At 52.1% G+C, this 27,082-nt stretch overlaps 2 protein-coding genes across 2 annotated transcripts in view; both read right to left on the bottom strand.

The window, feature by feature from the left end:
* Window positions 1-313: 313 nt before the first annotated feature.
* LOC308623672 (guanylyl cyclase-activating protein 1) lies at window positions 314-5,912 on the bottom strand (the record flags this gene model as incomplete). The annotated part of the gene is made up of 4 exons (XM_081246270.1): window positions 314-486; window positions 810-903; window positions 1,268-1,417; window positions 5,712-5,912. 4 exons carry the CDS (start codon window positions 5,910-5,912, stop codon window positions 314-316), a joined length of 618 nt encoding a protein of 205 aa, XP_081102396.1.
* Window positions 5,913-10,628: 4,716 nt separating this feature from the next.
* CIMIP3 (ciliary microtubule inner protein 3) overlaps window positions 10,629-27,082 on the bottom strand; it is a 17,928-nt gene continuing 1,474 nt past the window's right edge. The window contains exon 2 of the mRNA XM_081247381.1: window positions 10,629-11,632. Coding sequence (XP_081103507.1) covers window positions 11,303-11,632 — 330 coding nt within the window. The 3' untranslated portion in view covers window positions 10,629-11,302. The remainder of the gene's footprint in view (window positions 11,633-27,082) is intronic.

Here is a 27,082-nt window from a genome sequence, read left to right as displayed (position 1 = left end):
TAGAGAAGCTCAGTGGAAGAGCTGGTAAAAGCTGGGGAGGGGCCAGAAGGGGCTGGGGAGGAGCCTGAGGGATGTTGAAGGCTTCCCCCAGCAGGGAGCGGTCACCACCAGCTGAGTCGCACAGAGGGTTCAGGAACCGTCCTTCCCTGTCCCCTGCTCTGAATCCCCACCCCTGCCCCTCTGCTGCCACCATGTGCCCCGAGCAGGTGAGCTGAGCCTTTGAGTTCAGAAGACTCCATCTAGTATTATAACAACGAGACACCAGGCACCACCACACACCCCTCCCCAATACAGAAACTGCAGGGCGGTGGGCTCAGCCGGCTGCTTCCGCTGCCTCACTTTCCCTGCCACCAGCTCCCTCCTCATCCTGCTCTCCATTCTGGAGCCTGCGCACAATGCGGGTAAGGTCCAGGCTTCGGGTTAGCGTGTCCAAGAGCATCTGGTCCTTCTGGACGCCCTCCATGAACTCCTCCAGGGAGAGTTCCCCTGGGGTAGAGAGAAAGGGCATCATGGGCAGGAGGTGTTCACATCTGCTGTCCGAGGCCCAGAGCTGCAGTCTTGTAAGGGGGACAGAACCAAGGCTGGAGGAAGTGGCTGTGAATGAGGCTGGCCAAGGAGCCAGAGACCAAAGTCTGGTGCAGGCATCCCCAAAAGCCAGCTCTGTGGCCGGGGCGGAGGCAGGAGGCAGGCAGAGGAGGTGGCCAGCAGCGGCCCTTCTGTGCCTCCCTCTCCCCTTCTGCCCTCTCCCCTGGGGACCCTGGTGACAACCCCAGTGACCCCTCCCCTGGGGACCCCCAGCGCGGCCTCACCATCCCCATTGACGTCAATCTTGGAGAACACTGTATCGGTGAACTCCTCTGCGGTCATGGTCGAGTCGCTGCAGGGGTTAATGGTTCGGATGGCCTTGGGGGGAAGAAGAGTGAGACGACCCGTCCTAATTAGTCTCAGCGGTAGGAGCGGGGGCAGAGCGAGCACATCAGGCTCCGAACAGCGTGTGTGTGTAAGGTGAGTACAGATCAAGGTGCCTGAGGCCGCAGGCAGAGCGGGGACTGTGCTTCGACAGATCTTGGTACAGATGAGGAAACTGAAGCCCAGAGAGCAGAGGAAACCTGGCCCGGGTCACGCAGCTGGTGAGGGCCGAGCCACCCAGGGGAAGTCAGTCCCAATCCTGTCCCCTTCCTAGCACGCTGTTCCGCCACCTTAAGACCCAGCCCCAGGCTCTCAGCTCTGGCTCCGCCCCTGCCCGGCCCTCTGCACCTGGAGTTACCCGGATGATGGTGAGCAGCTCGTCGCGGTCGATGCATCCGTTGCCGTCCACGTCGTAGAGCTTGAAGTACCAGCGCAGCTTCTGTTCCACCTTCCCCTTGAGGACAAGACTCAGCGCCGCCACGTACTCCATGAAGTCGATGTAGCCGTCCTGGGTGAGGGGCACGGCCGCCTGAGCCCCCTCTGCCTGGGCCCCGCCCCGACCCCGCCCTCAGAGCCCCCGGGGCACCAGGATACGCTGAGGCCAGGCCCGGACCCGCGCCCCGCCCCCTTGGCGCCCACCTGCTTACGCCCTCCTGGACGCCCGTTATAGCTCACCCTACCTGCTGCAGGATGGTTTATCAAATTTGATAAACCAGTCTCCCCTAGAGCATGAATGGCTTATGCTACCCCTTCACAGGTATTTTGGTTCCAGCCGTCACTGGCTGCTTCCCTGTGATCCTCAAACTTCAGCCTTCCAGTTTGCGGGGTGGGGTGTAAGAGTGTGAAGGTGGGAGGAGAGACAAGGACTCCCCAGGGATGGGGGCGTGGTTTGGATGAGCTCTAACTAACCGAGATAAGGGGTACAGGTAGATGGGGAGGCACCGAGCGCCTTTCTCATTCTTCCCTTTATTCTTTGAAACTTACCGAGCACCTACTTCGTGCTGTGATAGGCCGAGGGTTCAGAACTCCGTAAGATAGAACCCTGTCCTGATGGGAGCGCAATGTTGAGGACGCAGGTTTGAATCCTGGCCTCACCCTCTCAAATATGTGGGATCTGGGACAAAGGATTCAATATGTCTCTGGTCGTCAATTTCCTCATCTGTAATAGTTATAACAGCTGCCACCTCCATGGGATTGTTGTGGGCTTAAATGAGTGCATGTGTGTAAGGCACTCAACACTGCCTGGCACATAGTAATCACTCAGTAAATGTTAGCTATTGTTATTGTTGTTATTACCACTATACTATTGCTCTTATTACTATTACTATTATTATTATTATCAAGAGATCATTGTGCCATCATGATGTATATTCAGTGACGGCACATCTGGACAGGACATTATGGACTCACAGAATAGGGGAGCACCCACCCAGGCAAGGGCAGCAGGGAGGCTTCCTGGGGGAGGCGCTGCCCTCATTGAGTCTTGGAGGGATTGGCCAAGGGGGAAGGTGGTGCAAGACATTCCTGCGGGATATTTCCCCAGGACCCTCCAAATGTTCAGCAGCTGAGCCTCTGCCTGGCCCTGCCAGCCCTACCAATAGGGTCAGAGAAGCAGGGAGCACAGGCCTGCTTCTGCCCACCTCCCCCAAGCCAAGTGAGGCTGGGAAAGGGAAGCCTTGTCATGCAGAGAGGCTGAGTACTGTAAGGAAAGAAGCACTGGACTCAGAGCACGTGACTTGGAGTCCAGTCCCTGTTCCTCCACTTACTCACAACCATGACTCTGGAACCAGGAAGTTACTGAGAGGCAGATTTGGGGTCAGTATCAAGAACTCTTTAACAGACAGGGTTGCCCGTGGTGGAATGAGCCTCGTGCAGTAATGACCTCCCTGTCACTGAAAGTGTGCAAGCAGAGGCTGGGGTAGCGTTATTAGGGATGTGGCAGAGGTTGGGTATGAAGGCCTCTGAGATCTCCCGATTGTGTGCTGGCCTTTGGCCTTACGTGAGACCTTAACCACCTGAGCCCCGTGGTAGGCATCACACTCTTAGTGAACATTTGCTGAGTGCTTCCCCGTGTTTAAGGGCTTTCCCATATGCCTTAGCTCAGTCAGTCCTTGCCCGACCCTCCTTTCAGGATCATTGTCAGGATGGAGTCAGGCGCCCCTGCAGCGACGCTCAGAGAAGCAAGAAGACTGCTATCGAAGTTTCCTCTGGGCAAGGGGACACAGGGTGAGGGTACTTTTGCTTTTCATTTTTTATCTTTCTATATTGTTGGAAACGTTTACAGTGAGCTGTAATTTTTTGGTAATTAAAATAGTTTTTAATTTTGTAATTTTTTGTAATTAAAAAAAAATGGCTAGGGCTTCCATGGTGGCGCAGTGGTTGAGAGTCCGCCTGCCAATGCAGGGGACACAGGTTCATGCCCCGGTCTGGGAAGATCCCACATGCCGCAGAGTGGCTAGGCCCGTGAGCCATGGCCGCTGAGCCTGCGTGTCCGGAGCCTGTGCTCCGCAACGGGAGAGGCCACAACAGTGAGAGGCCCACGTACCGCAAAAAAAAAAAAAAAAAAGACCCATGGGCTGTTGTTTGCATTGCCCTGTTTAACTTCTCTCTGTATCAAAACTTCCCAGTCCTGTGTCCTATCTCGTAACTAACCTGCCCTACTGCTTTATGCTGGCTATAATGGTTGGAAGCAATGTTGCCTGAAGTGTGATTTATCCCATTGGTGTGTACAAGGCACTTTAGATGTTACAAAGATGCTCTTCAGTTTAACAATTAGCAGGTATGTATTTAAACTAGTGTATATTATATAATATATAGCTATTTCATAAAATTCATAATTTCTCATATAGTCATTCACTCAAATAAAAATATTGATTGAGCACCTACTGTGTTCCAGGCACTGTTCTAGGTGCAAAGGCTACAGCAATGAACAAGAAACACAGAAATCCCTGCCTTCATGGAGCTCACATTCCAGCAGGAGAAACTGACAATAAACATAGCAACTAAATGTTATTCAGTATCATGTATTAGAAGATGAGACATGCTCTGGGGGAAAAGGGGAGGAGTAGGAAATGCTACCGTGGGGGCTAGTCCTAGTTAAATGGGGTTGAAACCAGGAGATCAGGGCAGGTGTCAGTGGGAAGGAGACATTTGAACAGAGTCTTGCAGCAGGGGAAGGTGTGAGCCAAGCAGAATTCTAGAGGAAGAGAGTCCCAGGCAGCACCCAGGCCTGAAGGTGGGGATGTGTGTGGAATTGAGGAGGTCAGGTGTGGGACAGTATGGGTGGTGCTTACATGTGACAAGAGATGACATATGAATGACTCAGGTTAGGCAAATACAGGGTTGATGGGTTGCCCCTCCCTGGTATCACACATGTAATCTTAGGGGGCCCTTCTGAAGGTTTCCTTAACAGGCAAGAAGCTGAGCTAGTTCAGTGCGTTTGGGTATAAGGTGTTGAGGCTCAACCATGGACTCTGCCCCCTCCTTTTCGGGAAAGATCCCTTCTTCTGGAGCATCTTGGGGGACCAGCCTGATGATGCCATCCCTCTGGGTCTCCATACCTTGAGCTCCAGTACTCTGACCCTGCATCCCTTTCAGGAAAGCCCTTGGGCACCATAATGCTGCCCTTGAGGCTGGGACTCAAAGCCCATAATCTGCTTTGGCCCCTTGATCCTAAACATTAGTGAGTTTTAAATAGCCTCTGAACCCCAGCTTTCCCTAGGAGCCCTGCCTACAATGATGTTGGGACCCTATGGGCAGTGAGTGGAGCCGGGAAAGCTCTGGGCGACCTCTCCCTGGTGTGCAGTGGACATAGGGCAGCATCACATCCTCACCTTCAAGGAAACACCAGCCGGGGTGGGGACCAGCAGGGGTGGGGAGGTGGGTGTGTAGATGTACGTTCTTCTACCCGTACATCCTGACTGAATTGCTCCAGATAAATGGAAGATTTGCTATGAAACACCAAGAAACACCTTAACTAATGCTCCCGACCTCCAAGACAGATCCAGGTGAATAAGCTGAGGCAGAGAGCGGGGGAAATGGGCTCCAGGCCACCCAGCTGATGAAAACTAGGGGCCCAAACTCACAGTGCCCCCTCTATCTTATCAGGAAGTCCTTACCCAATGCACCCAGGTGATTCCTTGGGAAGACATATAATTTGACCGCTGCGCAGACCTTTAATCCCTCTTAGGATGAACTGAGGTCACCAGGTGTTTGGGAGTTGGAGTAGCCTGGGTTCCCCAGTGACCCGGCAACCCTGACTGTCCCCAGTTCTAGTGTCCACAGGCCATCATGGGATGGGTGACCCAAGTAACATGGGCCTGCCCACCCCAGACCAGCCGGGCTGAAGCTCATCACCCTGCTCTCTGCTCTCCACCCTCCTCCTCCTGCATCCCGTGAGCATCTAATGGCCTGTGCAGAAGCACCACGTACGGTGCCAAGCACTTAGTAGGTGCTCAACGACTGTCTTGTAAGTGTTCATATTTGTTCTGGAATAAACTGTGCATGTGGAAGAGGCAGAGGAAGCCAATAGGTTTGGCCTCTGGGCGCACTGATCGGGGGCCTCTGTCTTCCCCTGGAGAGTGAGGGCAGGGACAATGGCTGATTCCTTTCTGAACCCCCAGTGCCTGGTGCACAGTAGGCGCTCAATGAACGTTAGAAAACTGGAATCCCTGATGTCGACACTCGACCTCCAAGATAAATGAAGTCACTCCTCCAGCCATTCTCACACCTCCTTCTCCCCACCCCCATGCTGGCCGAGGCGGGGCGTCCCTCCAGCACTGCCCACCCAGACCCCTGCTCACTTTGTTGAAGTCAAAGGTCTCAAACATCTGCTCCACGTACTGGCTGGCCCACGGGCTCAGGTTCTTGAGGCCGAAGAACTGGCGGAACTCGTAGAGGGTGAGCTGGCCGGAGGGGCACTCGGTCATGAACTTCTTGTACCACTGGTGGCACTCGGTGCTGCTCAGCTCCTCCACCGACTTCCCGTCTATGATGTTCCCCATCGCTCAGGCCCACGGGAGGCTGATGCCCCAGACGGACTGGTTCTTTTCTCTGCTGCTCCTCGCACCTGGGCCGCCGGGCTTCCTAACACTGGGCCCTCCTCTCCCACAGGCCTGAGTCCTGCAGATCTGAGCGAGGGAGGGCCTGGTGAATCAAAAAGTGCAGGGAAATGATAGGAGGAAATGAGCAGAAGGGAGAAGGTAATGGGGGCTGTGCCAGCCTACACCCAAACCCAGGGGCTGCCGGAGAACTCGCGTTAAAAGTCCCCACTAAATCCTGGCAGCCAATGGAGACCTACTCCCTGGGAAGAGGAGTGAAAATAGAACAAAGCTTAGAGGCGCAGAGGCCCAGGATTACAGCCCTGAGCTGGAGGTGAGAGGATTTTCTTACCCAGTATGCAATCTCCTTATCCCTTCTTACCAGGACAGAGTGGGTGGCCAGCCAGCAGCTGTTCTGATCCTGTCACTTCCTCTGCCTTCTCCTCCTGTTTTGATGGGTTCTCAATGTTTCTGGTTCCTGCCCTCCGACATGGCATTGAGGTACCTGTGAGAAAGAGCTGGTTTTTCTTCCAGAGCTGGGCCAACTGTGGGCCCTTGATAGGGCTGCTGTGTGTAGTTATCCAGGCTGTGCACTGCACTTGGCTGTCACAACCGAGGGGTTCAAATCACACCACGGATGGCAAACATATGAGAGTGTCTGGGTGATGCAGAGTTTGTGGGCTTCCAAGATGAGTCCTAAGCAGCCAAAGGGAACCCCCTCCTACGTAAAACTGCACAAATATCCATAGCCACACACACACACACAGATCCTATTCTGACCACACTCTCGTATTCCTGGAGGTTGCATCTTTCCCATCCTGGGACACTTGAATTCAGCCCTCCATCTGACCCTAAACCTGATACCATCACCACCCAGGGGCATGGGGATAGGGGACATTGAGCGTGTGCCTAATGGCCTGGGTGTGTGTGTGTATGTGTGTGTATGAGGGCAGGCACACAGTTGCATGGGTGTGCTCCTACCTGCTGGTCCTAGAAAGCTCCCAGGCCAAGCCTAGGGGCCCATCTATGCAGCAATATCTTTCTCTGACCCCTAGTGGGATGCTCTCCGGCCATAGAATTTAAAACTTGTTCTTTTCTGGAGCCAACATTGAAGTGCACTTAAGCTGGATGCTACTAGGAAAGCTCAGGGCCAGCACTCGCTCTGTCCTGACCCTTCCCTGTTTCCCTCCCTCCTCTGCGATGTGGACCACCCCATCTTTATTTAAATAAAAAGCAAGTTAGAACCCTCAGAGGCAGTTTGGGGATGGAGGCACCAGGAAGATGGTGGTTTTTCTGCAATTTTATGAGAAGAGTATCAGGCTCTTGATCTTAGGAGCATTTCCTGAGAACTGGACAGAAGGAAGACCAGGGCCTGGAGACGGTCAGCTCACCAGCTCTGTAGAGGAAGGGCAGTCACAGCCTTCCAGCCGTCAGGGCTCAGTCCTCTGTATCCGCGAGCTGTGACCACTGGCTGGACAGAGGGAGGAGCCCGGAGTGATGGGGTCAGTGTGCCTAGATACTCCTCAGCCCCAGCAGCTCTTCCTCAAGTGGACACCCCCTTCCAACAGCTCAGGGCACAGAGGAACCACTGGAAGCAGAACCCTGGACACCTGGAGAGGGATCTCCCTCTTTGACCAAGGTGCTCCAGATGGAATGAGACAAAACTCCCTGAGAACTAGAGGAGCCTGGGAGGGCTGCTTCTCTGGCCCTGTCTTATGTGGCATCTGCCAGGTATAACTGGAGGTGCGGGTGGGGGCTGTGTGCTCTGGGCAGAGTCCGCCTTCTCAGACCTGGTCTTCCCCCGCCTTCTCAGACCTGGTCTTCCTTTCCATCATAGAAACCACTAGGTGGCCTCCTTTCCAGTTCTACAACTCTTTTTGCCCATTATCCCGAGAAAGTTCATCTAAAGGGCCCAGAGCTAAGAATGCTCCTTAGAAGACCAGAGAGAGAGAGAAAGACTGAGACAAGAGTGACATTAATACTGTTGTCCCTGTCACTTGTTGTGTACATGATACCTATGATGAGAAGGAAACCACCAAAATGTTAACAGGCTCATCTCTGAGTCATGGGATCACCAGTGATTTTTTTATTTTTATTTGTTTTAAGATTTATTTTTATTTATTTATTTGTTTATTTAGGCTGCTCTGGGTCTTAGTTGCGGCACGTGGAATCTTCATTGCGGCATGTGGACTCTTAGTTGCGGCGGCACGCATGTGGGATCTAGTTCCCCTGACAAGGGATTGAACCTGGGCCCCCTGCATTGGGAGAGTGGAGTCTCACCCACTGGACCACCAGGGAAGTCTCACCAGTGATTTTTTTTTTTTTTGCGTTACGCGGGCCTCTCACTGTTGTGGCCTCTCCCGTTGCGGAGCACAGGCTCCGGACGCGCAGGCTCAGCAGCCATGGCTCACTAACCCAGCCGCTCCGCAGCATGTGGGATCTTCCCGGACCAGGGCATGAACCCGTGTCCCCTGCATCGGCAGGCAGACTCCCAACCACTGCGCCACCAGGGAGGCCCTCACCAGTGATTTTTTAATCTTTGCTTTTTAAAAAAAAAATCTGTATTTTTAAAAGTGGTTCATAATGAACATATGTTGCTCACATAACCAGAGGATAGTTATTTTTGAAAAAAGAATCAAATGGGACTGTTTTACTTCTCTTCTACCTAAAGTGATCAATTTTTGGTGCATTGTGGAGGGAGAGGAGGGCTTGGATCTGCCTACTTTGATCAAGTTTTCCAGAACATGTTTTTTTTTTGGGGGGGGGCTTGGGGGCGGGAGGGCTCCTCCACTGAACTTGCTTGGGGCCCAGGCTGGAATCAGTGTCCTTGAAGAGTCCTCTCAGGCCCAGGGTTTGAAACGAAGAGGTCAAGGAGGAGATGGCAGCTCATCTTTCCATCTCTCCCTATTTACATCCTCCTCATTCTTTATGTGTGAGCACAAAAGCCAGCTCCTCTGTGAAGCCTTCTGAATCTCTGCAGAATTGATCTTTCCTGCCTCAGCATACTAACATCTTGATTACGTGTTATATTAGTTTTCTGTGTCACATAACAAATTACCACAAAGTCAGCAGCTTCAAAATATGTACATTTATTACCTCATAGTTTCTGAGGACGAGGAGTCCAAGCCTGGTTCAACAGGGTCCTCTGTCCAGGATCTCACAAGGCTGGAATCAAGGTGTTGTCTGGGCTATGTTTTCATCTGAAGGCTTGACTGGGGAAGAATCCACTCCCACCTCATTCAAGTCGTTGGTGGAATTCATTCCCTGTGGCTCTAGGACTGAGGACCCTGGCTTCCTGCTAGATATTGTCTGGAGGGCACTCTCGGGTCCTAGAGGCTGCCTAAAGTTTCTAGAAGCTGCCCACATTTCCTTGTTACGTGGGCTCCTCAACACATATGCTTATTTTGTCAAGCCAGCGAGGGGAATCTCCCTCTAATCTGCTAAAATGGAATTTTATATGATGGAACCTAATCAAGGGAGTGATACCCATCACCTTTGCCATATTCTGTGGAGTAGAAGCAAGTCACAGAGGGAGGGGATTGTACAAAGGCAGGAACAACAGGAGGTGGAAATCATTGGACGTCACCTTAGGGTCTATGACAGTCACACTTCTACGATAACATAGACACAACACTCATTTCTTTCTGGAATTATAAGCAGCTGTTTATTGCCAGCCTGCCCTCAGGAATCCAGCAAGTTCCCTGGGTAGAGACTACTGTCTTACTCATTTCTCAAAACCTCCCAGCACCTAGTACCACGGATTCCACATGGTCGTGTGCTGGTTATTCGGTTTGCCCCTCCCCACTCCTTCTCCACCTTTCTGGGTCTGCACTGAGCCCCAGGAGGCTGACCCCCGTGGACTGGATCACCTGGGCTCCCCAGCCCTCTGGCTTCAGCCTGGATTCGTCCATTGAGAAGCACTGGAAGGAGATTGGAGGATGGAAAGAGACAAGCTGGGTATCTGTTCCGCTCCCTCCCTGCTGGGTCACAGTTTGGGCCCCAGTTGTCTTCTTTGACCTTCAGCTACAGCTCCTGCCAGAACCCTCTCCAAGCTCCTGTGACAAAACCCCCTCCCTCTACCCCTCAGGCTTAGGGGTAAGAAAGGCCTCCCTCTGTTGCCACCCTCTGGGCATACCACCAGCCCCTTAACTGTGCCCGCTTCTCTGCGAATAGTCCCCTCATTAAACTCTCCCCAGTTACCTTTTTGAGATAACATTTGACTGACAGGGGCTTGAGCTCGATAAAACATTACTGAATGATTGAATGTATGCATGATTAAAGAAAGGATTAAAGAGAGCTAATGTAGGATGGAGCTCTTAGGTGTAAGACACCATGCTAAGCTCAATAAATAGGCTCATGACAGCCCTGTGGGGTGGGTGTTGTTATTTCCACGGGAGACAAGAGAAATTAGAGGCGAAACCAGTTGGATTCACCCAGTGGTGAATTTAACCACTGGCTCTCTGGAAAAAAAGAAACCCCTGTTTATAGGTGTTTGCTGGTTTCCGTAGTGTAAATACTTCCACCACGGCTGATTTCAAGCTACCAGCAAGAAGTCACTGGTTGAGGAGTTGGGAGATGTCCACAGTCAGCTGTCACAGGCCAGTCTGAGCTGGTGCCAGCAGGCCATTGGATCCAGGCCTGGGTGGCAGTGACCAGAACTCAGTCAGGCCATGAGTCAAGTGCACTCTGCCTTCATCCCCCTTCCCATGAACCATGGCCCATGAGTCTAACTAACCTCAGCGTCAGTTCTGCTGGACCAGAGGTGAGACTTGAGACGGGAAATCCATCCCTTGCCAACAAACTACAAGTCAGAAGAGGCAGTTTTATGTAAAACTAGGGCTGGAGAGGGGCCCCCTGGAGACCGGGTTCGCTCCCTACAGGACTTCCCTATTCTCCAGTGGCTGCTCCAACCCCATGTCATGGTCAGTTGATGTATCTCTTTCTTGTTGTTGGATGGCTTGCTAAGACTGGGCCCCTGGGAGGGCATGGCCAGTATGGACTTTGCTTGGGACTCAGGCTCTGGAGGGGAGTTGGGGTTATTCTTGGGGTGAGGTGATGAGAATCAAGTCTTTCCAAGTCTTCAGGCACCTCTGGACATAACGTTGCTTATGACACCCCTGCGGCCTCAGTCTACCCACACATGGCCACCCATTCAGATGCCAGGGAAAGGAAGGACAAACTTTAATTGCTGCTGAGAAGCGAGACCTCCCTTTGCCATTGTTGACAGTGGGCAGGGCACAGCCATCCTAGCCCAGGCACTTTCTGCTCCTCCAGGAGGGAGCAGCCCTTCCCCTCTGGGACCCAGGATCATGGGGGTGAGGGTGCAGGGTAGGGGGCTTCTGACTGGCACAGGCCTACGAGCGCCACGAGACCAGGTTGGCAGGAGGCACGTCGAAGTTCTTGCGGGTGTGGTCGGTGTCCCGGCTGTACAGGCAGCCGCAGGTAGGCTTCTGCAAGGTGTAGAAGGGGTTCAGGGTGTTGGAGTACTGGGAGGTGTAGAAATTGAGCCTGAACTTGTCCGGGTTCTGCCCCCTGGGGTCCACCAACACCGGTACATAGGCCGCCGCCAGAGTCTGTTCATGGTCCTGCTTCCACGACCGGGACAGGGGACAGTGTGGAGCCTTCACCTTTTTGCCTGATGGCGTCTTCGGCCCATGGCTGAGTACTGAGGGTTTCTGTGAGTCCTGGGAGGAAGGAAAGAAGGGGAGAGCTGGCGCATCGGACACCAGGACTTTGACCGCGAGGGCCAGAGGCAGGAGGGTGGGGACAGGGCCACTGGTCAGAAGCCCACAGGGCCGCCCTGGAGCTCTGCTGGCCCTGGAGCCAGACACCACCAGGCAGGGAAAGGCCTTCAAGGTTCACTGACCTGACCCTGCTTCTACAGACCTCAGTTTGCTTCTTAAAGACATAGGCCAGCTCAGAGGCTTGGCACCTGGGAGTTATTCCTCAAACCACTCCCAGCCCCTGCCCCTTCCCCCTGCATCCAGTCTTTTTTTTTTTTTTTTGGCTACACCGCTGGCTTGCAGGCTCTTAGGTCCCCAACCAGGGATTGAACCAAACACTAGGCCACCAGGGAACTCCTTTCCCATGCATCCAGTCTGTCCATCAATGTCCCTCACATCCTCCTCTCCCTGTCCTCTGCCAGCGCTCCATCAGGCATCCATCCCCTCTCCCACAGGGTTACTCCAGCTTTCTACCAAGGCTTCTGCTTCCTCATCTCTTGCCTTTTCAGCCTGCGCTTCACACACACACCGAATTAATCTTTCTATATTAATGGCGAGAACGTATGGCTTGTCCTTAAAGCAACTTTTGCTCTATGCTGCCCAGAAAATAAAAGCCAAGGCCCCCAGCCTGGAAGGCAAGACCTGTAAGGACAGGGCTTCCCCAATCCTGTATTCTAGCCACACGGTCTGCCTGTGACTTCCTGGTCACAGCTGGTCCTTCCAGGCGTCACGTCTTAGCTCAGGCTGTCCCCCCAGACTAGTGTGTCCTCACTCCCACCCATCAGGGAAACTCTTTCCTGTTCAGCCCTGAGCCCCTTAAAAAGCAGTGCTCTCTTACCCTTACCCTTGACATAGCAGCCTCTAAAATCCTATTCCTTCTCTTACTCCAGACCAAGGCATTGAGTGAGCACTCAATAACTATTGGTTCGACAGAATTGGATTCCAGTAGGGGGTTGCTGGCCTTCCAGCCAGCCAGCCCATTCTAAGTAACCTCTCATTGTTACAGAGTGTGTCTTCTACCCAACAATGCCTGCTCTACTTAACCACTCTTGGTTGATTGGGTATGGAGGTCCACCCTCCTAGGAGGGCCCCGTGGCCACCTCTAGCACATGGTACTGACATTTATCAGCTCCTCTGTCCACCACATGCCTTGGCCATCCTGTGACCGAATCGTCGTACTTACCTTTGTTGAACTCCCCACACGATCTCCCAGCTACTAGATGCCCTTCACTAGGGATCTTCATAGCCGTGACGGTCCAACCCAAAGGATGAGACGCCTGAGTGTCAGGCGGCTCTGTCGCACTCCCCCAGGCTACAAATCTCAGGGGAACCCATCTTCTCTCTGCTGAGGCCCCAGGGAACTGGGAGGGAATCCCTAGCTGCAGAGCTACTAGAAGCTGAACCCCTGCCTTCTTACAAAAGAAACCCCCTATACCCAAGTCGTAATGTACATTCTTTTGCATTTAATTTACAAACTATTTGCCCAACTCAGACTTGCCCAGGGCTTTTCTCCAAGGCAGTCTCTGCTCCCATAGTTTCCTACCCAGCACTATATGTGCCCTCAGCTTTGCACTTCAAAATTCTCCCTATCCTTCCAAGCCAGCAGCCCTCATGACACCTCCTCCAGGAAGCCTCAGATGCTGCAGTCTCTGCCCCCATCTCACCCTCCTCTGGGCCTTCAGGCCCTCCTCTTGGGATGTGGTCCTTTGCTGGGCTGGGACTAGGGTGAGGCAAGGGTGTACATTTTAAGGAGGTACTCACACTCAGACTCGTGCAAGGGCATGGTGAGTGGCTTCCTTACAATATTTTGCGCCCTATTTTGCTGTGCTTGCCTCATCTTAATCCCAAATTGTGGTCCTTCCGGGCTCTTGCTAATGCCCCAACAGCCCGTAAACTGCTCCCAGCAGTCAGGACCACATCCTATTCACCTGTGTCCCTGGGGCTTAACCCAGTGCTGGCACAGAGACAAGCTGGAGAGCGGGATGGGTGCACGAGCCATCAGCAGCCTTCCCAGACTCGTACAGGCTCAGCCTTGGGACGCAGGATTACAAGCAGAGGGGCAAGCACCGGAAATGAGGTATGACAGTGATAATCCACAATCGTTTTTTCACCGCCATTTAGGAGCCCTGCGCCAAACTCTTTAAGTGGATTTTCTCTGTGAATCCTCACATTAACCCTTTAAGGAAGGTATATTATTAGCCCCATTTGTAATTGAGAAAACTGAAATAAGGAGGTTATTCCCATGTTTAGGGTTACGTGGCTGGTAAGGAGCCAGGCTGCAATGGGAACCCAGGCCTGGCTGACCCCAGGGACCACACCCTGTACTCCCCAGCGTGTACTGCCATATCCACAGCACTGTGGGGCAGGGCCTGCCGATCATTTCTGTCCTCATTCTGTCACCTTGCTGAGCCCTTGCCAGGGGTGCTGGGCAGCAGGCAAGCAGTCAAGGCGGCCCCTCCCTAGCCCTCAGGCTCACTGGTGAGAGAGGGCAGCCCAGTGCCTCAGTTTGGCAGGGACACTCTGGGGTTTTGAATGCTGGATTTTGGTTCTGGGTCTGTGGACCCTGCACAGACAGGATGACACACCGCGAGTGTGAGGTTTATTCTATGAATTATCTCTTAGTGCCGCTGAGGACGTGACATCAGTTGCTCCATCCTTTCATGCAAAACTATTCCTGAGCTCCTCTTGTAAACCAGGCTCTGGGTGTGGAAGTAACAAAGACACTACACATATGAACACAAATATGAAGCCCTGGGGAGCAGGGTTCCTAGGTCTCGGCACCATTGACACTTTGGGCTGGATAAATCTTTGCGGTGGGGCTGTCCTTCAATGAAGGATGTTTAGCATCAGCTCTGGCCTCTGCCCACTAGATGCCAGTAGCCCCCGCTCCCAATTGTGACAGCCAAGAATGTCTCTCGCATTGCCAGTGCCTCCTGAGGGCGGTGAGAATCACTGATGTAGAGTCCATGACAAGTTTTATATCCTCAGTGTTGAGGCTGACGGCCTGGCCCTGCAGAATTTTCCTTACCTGGGCCACAGAAGTGGCTTGGGTTTTTCCCATGTTAAGCATGATTCTGGGGACTTCCCTGGTGGCGCAGTGGTTAAGAATCTGCCTGCCAACTCAGGGGACATGGGTTCGAGCCCTGATCCAGGAAGATCCCACATGCCGCGGAGCAACTAAGCCCCTGTGCCACAACTACTGAGCCTGCATGCTTCAACTACTGAAGCCCGCGTGCCTAGAGCCCATGCTCTGAAACAAGAGAAGCCACCACAATGAGAACACCGTGCACTGGAACGAAGAGTAGCTCCTGCTCGCCACAACTAGAGAAAGCCTGCACGTAGCAACAAGGACCCAACACAGCCACCGCCCCCCTAAAAAAAAAGCATGATTCTGAGGTTCTGGTCCTCCTGACACCACGGGAAGGCTCATCCTGTGGCCATAGAGGTGAAGGAACTGCAGAGGCCCCACCCCCTACCAGCCCCTGCTCCCCAGCAGTCTTGGCCACCTGGACCCTGCACCTGAGGCTCGGGAGCTGGTGTGAGGGGTGACAGAGGCATGTGCTTTCAGAAGTGTTGGTGGGTGGGGATCTTCCTACAGGGGGAAGGGCAACGCTCTTTGCTAACAGGATTGAGGATCTACCAAGTGCTAACCACTCAGCTCTGCAAAAACCCCGAAGAGCCATTTTGAGATGTTACCCCCATCTTTCAAATGCAGAAACTGAGGCTCAGAGGAACCTAAACTTTGCCTAAGTTCACACCGTTAGTGAGTGGCGTGTAAGAACCTTGAAGAAGTCGCAGGACTAGTGGCCAGTTAGTGCAGGAACCAAGATTTGAATCTTCCCCTCCCTCTCCACCCCAGCCCAGGCCCTGAGTCTCCCGTCAGTTATGCCCCAGCTGCTGCTGCTGCCCCTACACTTGGGGCCCTGGTTAGGGGGACCCAGGACCCCCAGGACATCCAGGGACGAGACCCACACAGAAACCCGGGGCAGAGGGACAGCCCCGGGGAAGGGGAGAGGGAGGAGGAAGAGAGAAAGGAGGAGGGGGGGGAGTGGAAGAGGAGGTGGATGGGGGAGGGGGAGAAGGAGGGGGAGGGGAGGGGAGGGGAAGGGAGGGGGAGGGGAGGGGGAGGGGGAGGCCCAGGCAGTCCCAGCCTTGCCCTGCCCCTTCCCGGGGCCCAGCCAGGCTCCAGGCGACTAAGCTCAGAGGGCTGAGAACACCCCATCCGGCCAGCTCTGGAGGGAGGGTGGGGCCCAACTGCATATTTTCCAGGTTAACATCTGGTTTCATTTAACCATCTCCTCTCCTCTCAAGAGATCCTCCCTGTCAAATGCACAGCGTGTGTGTGTGTGTGTGTGTGTGTGTGTGTGTGTGTGTGTGTGTGTGACTAGAGAAGTGGTTCACAACTGGGTGTATTCCCCGCTCCCAGGGGACAGTTGGCAATGCCGGGAGGCATTTTTGGTGATCACTACTGGGGGTGCTACTGGTGTCGAGAGGCCAGGACGCTGCTAAACATCCCACACTGCACAGGTCAGCACACAGCCACACATCCCCACCCCCGGGCCCCGCAAAGAATGATCGGCTCACAAGGTCCGTAGTGAGTACCAAGGTTGAGAAAACTGGTTTAGCGGTTGAAGGAAGATCCCCATCTCCCCTATCTGCTTCCTGCAGCCTTAAGCCTCCCATTCCTCCTGTTCTATGGGGGATGGGGGTGGGGCAATGAAGCTTAAAGGGCAAGGAGAGGGTCCCACCAGCCCCTTCCCTCCCTTCTGAATCTCACTACCCTGTTTCAGTTGGGTTTTGAGTTAGAGCCAAAAGAAGGAATCTGACCCCCTCCCTCTATGACTTCCACCAAGGCCTTTTAGATATACAGTGTATACGTTTTCCCCTTATACCAGGATGTAGAATGGGGAAGAGAGAGACTCAAGGGTGCCACTTTCTGAGTAGGGCAAGAAGACCCCATTGTGCTATGTCTGTCCTCCCAAATACTTCAGGCCCCCATCTGCTGGCCTAGCCCATGCCTGACACTCCACCATTAGCACCTCGCTTTTTCACAGAAGGCCTGTGCCCTGTGAAAGTGCAAACAGCATTGGGTGAGGCAGCTGGTGAAGGCTCCCAGGGCACCTGGTACTGGAAATGTGCCTGGCCTTTGAAGTTTGAAGGCTGAGCTCAGGACCGGACTCTGCCCTTACAGGTCAGGCATCCTTGGGCAAGTCGCTGAACCTCTTTGAGTTTTACTTGCCTCATCTGCAAAATGGGGCTAATAAGGCTATCTACTGCACCAGCTTGTGGTGGGGGGAGTGATGAGTCGAGGGAGCTGTAAAAGCAAATGGTAATTATCATCAGCCTCGTGCAGCTCCTACACCGAGGTGTCGACACACTCCCCTGAATCTTTATGAGCACATACTTGACTGCGGTGGGGACAAGGGGGACTTTGAAGGGAGTCAATGGGAAGGCCTAGAGGGGGCCTCAGCTCCCTCAGGAGGCTGTGTAGCAGGATGGCCTGGAATTTAAATTCCAGCTCCACCACCCACTAGGTACCTGCTCTTCCATGATTTATTTATTTTTAATTTTTTTTGCCACACCGCACAGAGTGCAGGATCTTAGTTCCCCAACCAGGGATCGAACCTGTGCCCACTGCAGTGGAAGCATGGAGTCTTAACCACTGGACCACCAGGGAATTCCCCCAGTAGTTTATAATACGCTGTGCCTGTTTTCCCATCTGTGAAGTGGGAATCACAAGAGAATCTATCTCATAGGGTTACCATGAGTTAATGAGATATTCTCGGCAAGGTACATAATAGACCTCTTCAGCACTCAGTAAACATTTGCCAGCATTATTACTTGTCACAAGTTTGCCTAGGTGGTGGGGCCGTGCAAACTGACAGTCCAGGAAGCCTCTCGGGGAAGTGAAGGGGCAGGAACCAGAGGAATTGATGGTGGCCCACTCCTGCCTGCCTCCCCCTCCTCCCGGGAGACAATGACAGCTCCACAGTTGGGGAACAAGAGTCAGGCAGTGTCACTGGCACCTAAGCCTTTTGTAAGAGGCCTTCAGCTCCCAGCCGCACAGGTGGGCCTGGCTGGGGCCTTCATGCTCCTTTCTGCCAATCAAACTTCTTGTGACCTTGGGCTGCCCTGATCCAACACTGTGATGTCATCCTACCTGGGACATCCTTGACCAGGGCCTTCCTTGGTGATGAGATGGAACTTCTGGTGGCCAGGGGCTCCAGAGGTTTTCAGGGACTCTTGAGAGGGTACTGGGATGCCAAGTTAGGGAGAATTATATGGGGCTGGGGGCATTGTGACCCCTCTCTGACAACACAATTCCTTCTATCTTGCTAAGGAGATACGGGGGCAGGGCTGAGGGCTGAAGTTTCAAGGTCTGGATGGGTCTTACAACCTTGATACTGACTCACTCTGCACTTCCTTCTTCCCACAGTTCCCAGGACCTTTGAGCTGTGGGTAGTGGGGTGAGTGGAGAGAGGAGGAAAGCACTCTAGTTATTCAGGTGCCTCCAGCAGTCCTAATATTCCTCCAGGCACCCTCATGTTTCTCGTGATTTCACAAGAAATCACTGGCGGGGAATAAATGTACCCAGCCAACTCTCCATTCCCTTTCTTCCTCTTTCTATCTGCCTTCTAAAGTACAGAGATGGGGCTTCCCTGGTGGCGCAGTGGTTGGGAGTCCGCCTGCCGATGCAGGGGACACGGGTTCGTGCCCCAGTCTAGGAAGATTCCACATGCCACAGAGCGGCTGGGCCCGTGAGCCATGGCCGCTGAGCCTGTGCGTCCGGAGCCTGTGCTCCGCAACGGGAGAGGCCACAACAGTGAGAGGCCCGCGTACCGCAAAAATAAAAAAATAAAAATAAAAAAAAATAATAATAATAAAGTACAGAGATGAAGGATGGTTGGATGAATGGATGGATGGATGGGTGGATGGATGGATGATGGATGGACACATGAACCCATGGATGGACAGACAAAGGAGTGGGAGAGTGGATGGGCAGGTGGATGGATGTGGGCAGGTGGATAGATGGTGGATGGGCAGACCCTCCTGATTTGAGCCCTGGTCACCTTCTTAGTCTCATCTCTTGCTATCTTTTCCCTCACTCTATGCAGTAACTACTTTCTTAAACATGCTCTGGACTTCCCTGGTGGTCCAGTGGGTAAGAGTCTGTGCTCCCAATGCAGGGGGCCCAGGTTCAATCCCTAGTGGGGGAACTAGATCCCGCATGCATGCCGCAACTATGAGTGCACATGCCGCAACCAGAAGATCCTGCACGGCAACCGAAGATCCCGCATGCCGCAACGAAGATTCCACGTGCCACAACTAAGACCTGGTGCAGCCTAAATAAACATATATATAAATATTTTTTTAAATGCCCTGCCCTCTCCCCTCTAAGCCTTTGTATTCAATATTTGCTGTTCCCTTTCCTGGACCACTTCAAACAGGGGGTTAGGAGATGAAGGGATGGATGGATAGGTGAGTAGACAGGTGGCTGGGTGGGGTGGCCATGGCTGAGTGGATGGGCAGACGGTCAATGTGCAGATCGATGGTGGGCTGCTGTGGTATAGAGGATGGGCTTGCAGGCCCAGGAGCCAGACTTGCTGAGCTTGAATCCTGGCTCTACCATTTTACCAATTTTGTGACATTGGGCAAGTAATTGACCTCTCTGTACTTCTGTTTGCTCATCTGTAAAATGGTTGGGCTAAAGGTCCCTAACTAATAGAGTTGGGCAAAACACTTAGGACAGTACCTGGCACAGAGTGAGCACTCAATAACTATTAGCTTTTATTATGTTTGGGTGGGTAATTGCTTTGAGGGGTAGGTGGCTGAATGGGCTGTCCTCTCCCCATCTTCAAAACCTGACCCCTCCCCACACACACCTCCTTAGGGTCCCGCCTCCCCAACACCAGACTTGGTGGGCGCCTTCCAGGAATGTGTCAGAAATGCAGGAGTGCCCTGGGCTTCTCCCTGGGTCAGTGGGGGAGGAAAGGCGGAGGCCCAGGGTGGCAGAGGCAAAGCAAGGTGGTGACTTCCTGCCCTCAGCCCACTGGCTTGGGCTGGGCCCAGGACTTGTTTCCTTCCTGGAACTGTGTCAGCACCGACTGTCGGGCACGGGGTAGACTTTGGGGCCCACAGGCAGATTGGGGGTTGAGGTGTGGATGACTTGTGCGCTCTGCTCAGATTGTGAAATCTGAGGTAATGACCATCAATCTGAGGTAATGACCATCAGGTGTGAACCCTGATGGTAATGACCCCTAATTTCTGAGGAAGCTGGGAGAGGCCAAGAGGGGAAGCAGGCAGGGAGGAAGGGGAGGAGGAGCAGTCCTGCCGGAGCCTCTGTTCAGGGATCTCCAAGGTTCTGGGCAGATGATATCTTGCTTGGGAGAGGGTGGGGAAGAGGGGACGGGAGCTTGGAGCAGGGCCTGCTGCATGGTAGGTGCTGAGTTATATTGTTATTATCATTTCTAAGCCCCAGACCACACTGAATCCGTCCTGTCTCCCGGAAGCCCACCCTTTCTGACTTCTCTGCCACACTCCCAGTGTGAGCTCATTTTATTCCTCATCAAAATTCCTGGAAGGTGAGGACTGTGTTCTGTACCCCACAGCGCTCAGTGGGTGTTTGGGAAGGATGGGGAGAGCTAGTGAGACTCAGGGCTGACTTGTGGAGCCCAGGAAGATCCAGAGACCACCCCCACCCCTTGCCACACACACACCTCTGCTGTTGAGGTGCAGGCATGTGGCTTTCAGGGTCCTGCTACTGCCTTGCAGGCTACTTAGAGGCAGCCTGCTTATTTAAACATCCTCTCCACTCCTCCTTACCTGCTGTGTGATTTGGTCAAATTACTTAACCTCTCTGATCCTTACTTGCGTTTCCCTTGTTGGACTTCAAGTACAGGTGGCTGAATTATTCCTACAGCTCACTTCATGGTGCATTATCACCACTGGTCCATGAAGTCCTCCTCTCTTGTTGTATTAATTTTCCCTCTTTATCTCCAGTCTCCAGCCATGCTCTCCATCCACCCCCACCAGAGGCAACCATTCAAAAGTGCTTAATGAGTATCTTCTTGTTCATGTGTCTGCAAAATATATATTGTTGTTTTGTGTGCAAGCAGTGTTCATTTATGTAAGTGGTTTTGTGTATTTTAGATCTCATTCTGGTGTTTACTTTGATCGCTGTATTCTGTTTTTTAAGATCCATCTGTGTTGCTATACAAGCATCTAGTTACTTGCTTCCAAATGCTGTGTATCCCTTCTCCACCCAGGTGTCTCCAATTCCCCATCCCCACAAACAGCACTGCAATGACATCACATCCATGTCCCCTTATGGACCAGGGTGAAGGTTTCTTTGGGGCCTACTCCTAAGACAGAATTGACTGGTCATAGAGAATGAGTAGATGTCATTTGAAATCTTCTTTTCTCCATCCATAAAATGGGTGTATTGCCCCTTCCTTGCAGGGCTGACTTGATGGTAGTGGCTTAGTGCACATAATCCACTCGGCCCCCGTGTCTGACACAGAAAAGATGCTCAGTGAATGGCAGTTGCAGCTGCTGATCCTTCCAGGTCTCAGGGAGAGATAGACACACACACACACACACACACACACACACAGAGACAAGCTGGACCCAGGAGAGGTTGCATGGAAACGCACCCAGGGCTCAAAGTCCCCATTCAAGTGTTGGTCTCCAGAACAAGTGAGAAGTGTTGTGGGGCTGTGCTGATTCCTAGAGGGTAGGGACTGATCTTGAAGGCTAGACCTCCCACACCAGAGCACAGGACTGGTGCAGAGGAGACAGCCATGCCCAGGAAATGCTTCCTGTATCCCAGTGCTCACCTCACTTTCCTCAGAGACCCCCTGTACAGGAGGGCCAGACAGCCTCATATGCTGTTCTGCCTCTGCTCTGCAAGCCAATGAGCACTTTAATGAGATGAAAAACTACACCTGAGTATTGGAGCCTGCCATCCCATTTTACAGATGGAGAGACTGAGGCTCAGGAAGGCTCCATGGTCTCACGGGAGGTTAGGGGCAGAAGAGCCACTAGACTCCACATCTCCACACACCACCACCACCCCCATCCAGTGTTCTTTTAAAAAAGAAAATGTATTCCATGCTAAATTATGTTCTTTATTATTTGTAGAATTTTAAGTTAAAACAAATGATCTACCAACAGAGCACATTACTGAAAAGTAAAAATCCCACATGTAATCCTGGCATTCCCCCTGAGCCATCTCCACAGTCTTGTTTCCTGCTAACCCCTGACCATTCACAAATACACTTTATCTATGTGTAGTCACAATCTACATGAAATTTTGTTTTTTGCTTTTGTACTTAACAATCTTTTTTTTTAACATAGACACATGATTTCAGACGGTGGGATATGTTTTACAATGGGATGTTTTTGTCTGGCCTTCGAGGTAACCTTGTAGACACCTGCCCCACCCTGTCTCCTGGGCCCCGGTGTAATTTTCCTTCTTGGGGTTCTTTGTAGAATTGGTGCTGCTCTTGTGCAGACTCTCGAGGCCTCTGTTCTGTCTTTGCTATTCTCTGTTTAGCGTCTCCATGCCCAAAGTCAGGGTAGGGAATCGGGGCAGGAGCACATAGGTACTAAGTAATCACCATGAGTCAAGACTCTCTGCTGGGCATCTTAACCCTTTATCTCGTTGAATCTCATAAAAACTACATTAATAGCCCCCGTTTTACAGATGAACAAACTGAGGCTCAGAGAGGGAGGTGGTAACTCAGCCAAGGTCACACCCTTGCTAAACAGCACAGTCAGGATTCAAACCTATTCCCCAGCAAGGGTCTTTCCCACTATGCCATGGTCCCATCCACAGAGCCCACGGTTACAAAGGGAAATGAGTCTCTCCCCAGCAACCCCTAACACACCACTCCCTACCCAGGGCTGGACCTTGGATCCTCACACTCTTAGGCACCAGGTAATGACCCTGACCCACTTCTCAGGATGTAGGATTCCACACCAGCAAGACTTTCTCTCAGCCTGATCACATCTCCTGGCACCTGCCCAGCCCAGAGGAAGGCCGAGGTTGGGGGGATTGAAGCCCATCCTGCCCTGCAGGCTGAAGGGGACCGTTTCAGGAGCTGGTCTGGTAGAAGGTGTCTCCAGCCTGGAACACGGGGCTGGACGAGGTGAGCTGCAGCTCAGTGGCATGTGGGAGTTGGCATGACGGGAGTTTTGACTTTTGCCCCTGCAGAGCTAACTGCAGAGACCTGGGTCTGGGAATGAGGTGATTTTCAGGGTCTCTCAGCCTGCCTTCCCCCAAGCCAGGCGTGTTTGGCTTTGTTGGAGGAGAGACCACAGCTCTGATAAAGGCCTGGCTGGGTCTCTGGGGAGACTGCACCTGCCAGGCCCTCATCTCACCCCACATTCCAGAACCGGCCAGTAAAGTTGGCTCTTGGAGGTGACTTAAGTCATTGCTGAGCCGAGATTTAACTACAGGATTGGGCTTTTGGCTTTTTCGAGGGGAGCCTGTTATTTGGCTGTTTCTTTTCCTGGGGGAGCAGGTGTGAGGTGCTGTCATTAGACGGAGCGGGGCTACAATGGTCTGGGGGGCTGAGCTGGACAGAGAATCAGGCCCCAAGCCTGCTCCAGAGAACTCAGCCTCCAAAGCTGCCAGAAACTGCCCACCCCTCACGCACCAACATGGGAGTGGAATCTGGGTGAAATGGGTGGTGTAAGGGCAGGGAGAGCCCTGCTGTCCAGACTCAGCAGCCTCAAACCCTTCTGGTGTTCATGGGTCACTCTCGTTCCCCCCTTTCCTCCATCCCCAACCAAAACTAACCCCAAAAGCAAGGGGACCAGAAGGAGGAGAAATGAACAAACACTTGAGGAGTGGCCCCTGGGTGCCAGGCCCTGGGCTGGCACTTCACATCCTTTATCTCATTTAATCTTCTTAACAACCCTCAGATGGGGGTACTGTTATTACTCCCATGTTACAGATGAGGAAACGGGCACAGAGTTCTTGTTGTTGTCATTTTTTCTACTTCCCTATATGCAAGCTATTTACCAAGCCCTTCCTTTCTTCCTAAGAAATGTCCCACAAACTAACAACTTTACTTTCTGTTTCCACCACCGGCTCGCGTGTCCACATCCCCTCCTGCTTGAATCAATACCAACTGATTAACCAATTAACCGATCAATTACGCAGCCTCTCTTAGCCCCTCAGCCTACACTTTCTCCTTCTCCTGGCCCTTCATCCAGCTGCTAGATGATCCTTATACACAGCTGTTACCACCAGTCACCCTTGCCTGCTCCGTTGCCTGGTAACCACTGACTCTAGGCCTGAGCTTCTCAAACCTTAACATGCTCTTGAATCACTTGGGGGTCTTGTTAAAATACAGATCCTCTGCTGGGTACCTTAATGCAACAGCTCACTGAATCTCATAATGGCCTTAAATTAATAGCCTGTTTCACAGAAGAACAGGCGGAGACCCAGAGAGCTTGCCCAACATCTGGAATGGAGCCAGAGATCCTACATTTCTAGTAAGATCCCAGATGATGCAGAGGCTGCTGGTTCGTGGTGGTCCACACTTCTAGACTAAGCTCTCCTGCTGAGTTATTTTTTTCTTAAAAATTTTTTTTAATTAATTTATTTATTTATGGCTGTGTTGGGTCTTCGTTTCTGTGCAAGGGCTTTCTCTAGTTGTGGCAAGCGGGGGCCACTCTTCATTGCAGTGCGCGGGCCTCTGACTATCGCGGCCTCTCTTGTTGCAGAGCACAGGCTTCAGACGCGCATGCTCAGTAGTTGTGGCTCACAGGCCCAGTTGCTCCACGGCATGTGGGATCTTCCCAGACCAAGGCTCGAACCCGTGTGCCCTGCATTGGCAGGCAGATTCTCAACCACTGCGCCACCAGGGAAGCCCCTTCTTTAATTTTTAAACAGCAAATATATTTACCATCGTTTGAAAATTAGAAACTGTAAAAAGGTGTTCAGTGAAAATTCTCCCTCCCACTCCATTTGCCCAGTTCCCCCCACTTCCCCCCAGTAACTACTTTTACTAGTTTCTTATGTATCTTTCCATAGTTTCTCTGTGCCAATACAAGCAAATATGATCATATTTATCCTGCCCCAAATGGTAACATACACACACACACACACACACACACATACACACACGGTTTTGTCAACAGTTTATCAGTTTATCTTGTAGATAACTGGACACAGTCGGCCGACTCATTCATTTTTAGAGTTGCATTATTATTCCATTGTGTGAATATGCCATAATTCATTTAACCAGTCATTGTTAGCTGGACAATCTGGGTTGTTTCCAATTTTACCAGCTGGCCTTTTTAAGCCCATCATACCCTGGCCAACCTTGCTGTGACCTCCCTTCCATCCCCCAATTCCCAGCTCCACCATCCTAAGTCCCTGCAAAGGTCTTTGCTCCTCCTACATGCCCCCCCACCCGGCCCTGATCCTCCAGCCCACCCTGATTGCCCCTCCTCTGAATCTCTGTTAATTCCATTGTTAGTCTCCCCCTCATCATTTACCCCCCCACCCTTCATCTCTCCATGTGTCTCTCCCTGCCTCCCCAAATAGACTAAAGCAACTTGAACTCAGGAACCATGTCTTTGATTTCTCTGGATCCTTCACAGCCCAGAGCTGGGCACACAGCGGTTCTCAAGAATATTAGTTATATGGTGGAAGTTGTACATGAATGGAACCACTGGATGGCGGCTCTGCTGGGGATGGTTCAGGGTGTAAGAGCCCAGGAGCAATCCAAGGTGGGAGGGGCCTCGTACCTCAGAGGTCTCCTAGAAGGAAGCCCCTATCTCATGCCTGAGTGTCTAGAGCACTTCGGTGGGTTGTGATGATGTCCAGGGTGTGATGGGGCATCTGGGGTCCCCTTGTGCCCTTCCTGTGTGGACAGTGGGAGGAGCCATGATGTGGAGATGGGGGGTGGAGGGACAGATCATATGGGTATGTGTGGATGCCCTAGAAGGGGCATCCTTCTGGTCTCTATTAATATCTTTGTCATCCTTCAGAGGCCAGCTCACGTCTCAATTCTTCCAAGAAGCCTTCTTGGACTTCTCCAGCCACGCTGGCCTCCCCTCCTCTGAATTCCTGTTGTGTATGTACTAGTGACAGTAGCCACTGTTCTGTACTTGGTCATCATGGTCTGCCACCTTGAATCATGTAAACCCAGCTTCCTGATGAGACCCCAAGATCCTCCATGGTAGAAATAAGACTTCTATAATTCTCTTCTATCCCCAGTTATCACAAACCCTGAGCATGGCACCAGGCAACTGGGACAGCCTCCACAAATACTCCTTGAATGAACAGGAGTGCCACAGGAGTGGGTGGGGTAGGACAAGGTTGACCACAGGCGTGTCACCAACCAAGAACATTTGGGAAACACGAGTGTTTTTAAAGATGCTCTGTCCTCCAATCTGTTCCTCAGATTGGGAAAACAGTGACCTCACAGCCACAGGACTTGAGGGCCCTTCTCATCCTGTCCCTTGACACTGGGGGGACTTTTCAAAATGTTACTGTCATGAAAAACAAACAAAAGCAGGGGACTGCCCTAAATTAAGAAATTAAAGGAACATGACGAGCAAATGCAATTTGTGAACCTTGATTGGACTGTGGACTGGAAAAAAATCAAAAACTAAAATGACATCTTGGGGGGATAATTGGGAAATTTTTAATGTGGAGTATATTTCAGATGTTAATAGTGTATCGATGTTAAATTTCTGAGTGTGATAACTGTATTGAGGTCATTTAGGAGAATGTCCTTATTCTTAGGCAATGGATACTGAAGTAGTGGTGGGTGTGGGGAGATGAGCCATGATATCCACACCTTTCAACTGTCAGTAAAAAGAAAATGAAAAGTGTGTGTGGTGTGTGTGGTGTGTGTGTGTGTGTGTGTGTGTGTGAGTACAGGTGGTCATTTTACTAGTCTTTCAGATTTTTCAGGATGAAAAGTTGAAGGGAAAATATCTGGTACAAAGAGCAGTGCCACCCCAACTGTCTGGGAGGAAGAGGAGGAGAAATGCAGCGGGGATTCTGATTGGGTAGCTCAGGGGAAACACTCTATCTGTGACTTGATCGCCCCCCACCCAGCCTTCCACCCCTGCTGCCCAGAATGCATCCAAATCTAACCCCTTGGACTGACTCTCCCCTACTCTCTGCATCTTTCACACAGTCTCCCAGGTCCTCATCTGATGGGACCTCCCCTGGTGGACAGCCACCCCCAGCCTAGCTAGTATAGAACTTGAAGCAACTTAAAGGTTCACAGCTCATCTCCCTGAAGAATGAACTGAACCTCTGTGGACTTGACCCACCTGGAGTTTTTAGAAATTACATCCACTTAGAGGATGAAAGGGACCCCTTGTACACTGTTGGTGGGAATGTAAACTGGTGCAGCCACTATGGAAAACAGTAAGGAG

The sequence above is a fragment of the Mesoplodon bidens genome (genome assembly GCF_964165515.1).
Source record: "Mesoplodon bidens genome assembly, chromosome: 10".
Taxonomy (NCBI): domain Eukaryota; kingdom Metazoa; phylum Chordata; class Mammalia; order Artiodactyla; family Ziphiidae; genus Mesoplodon; species Mesoplodon bidens.
This window is presented reverse-complemented; position numbering and strand designations above follow the sequence as displayed.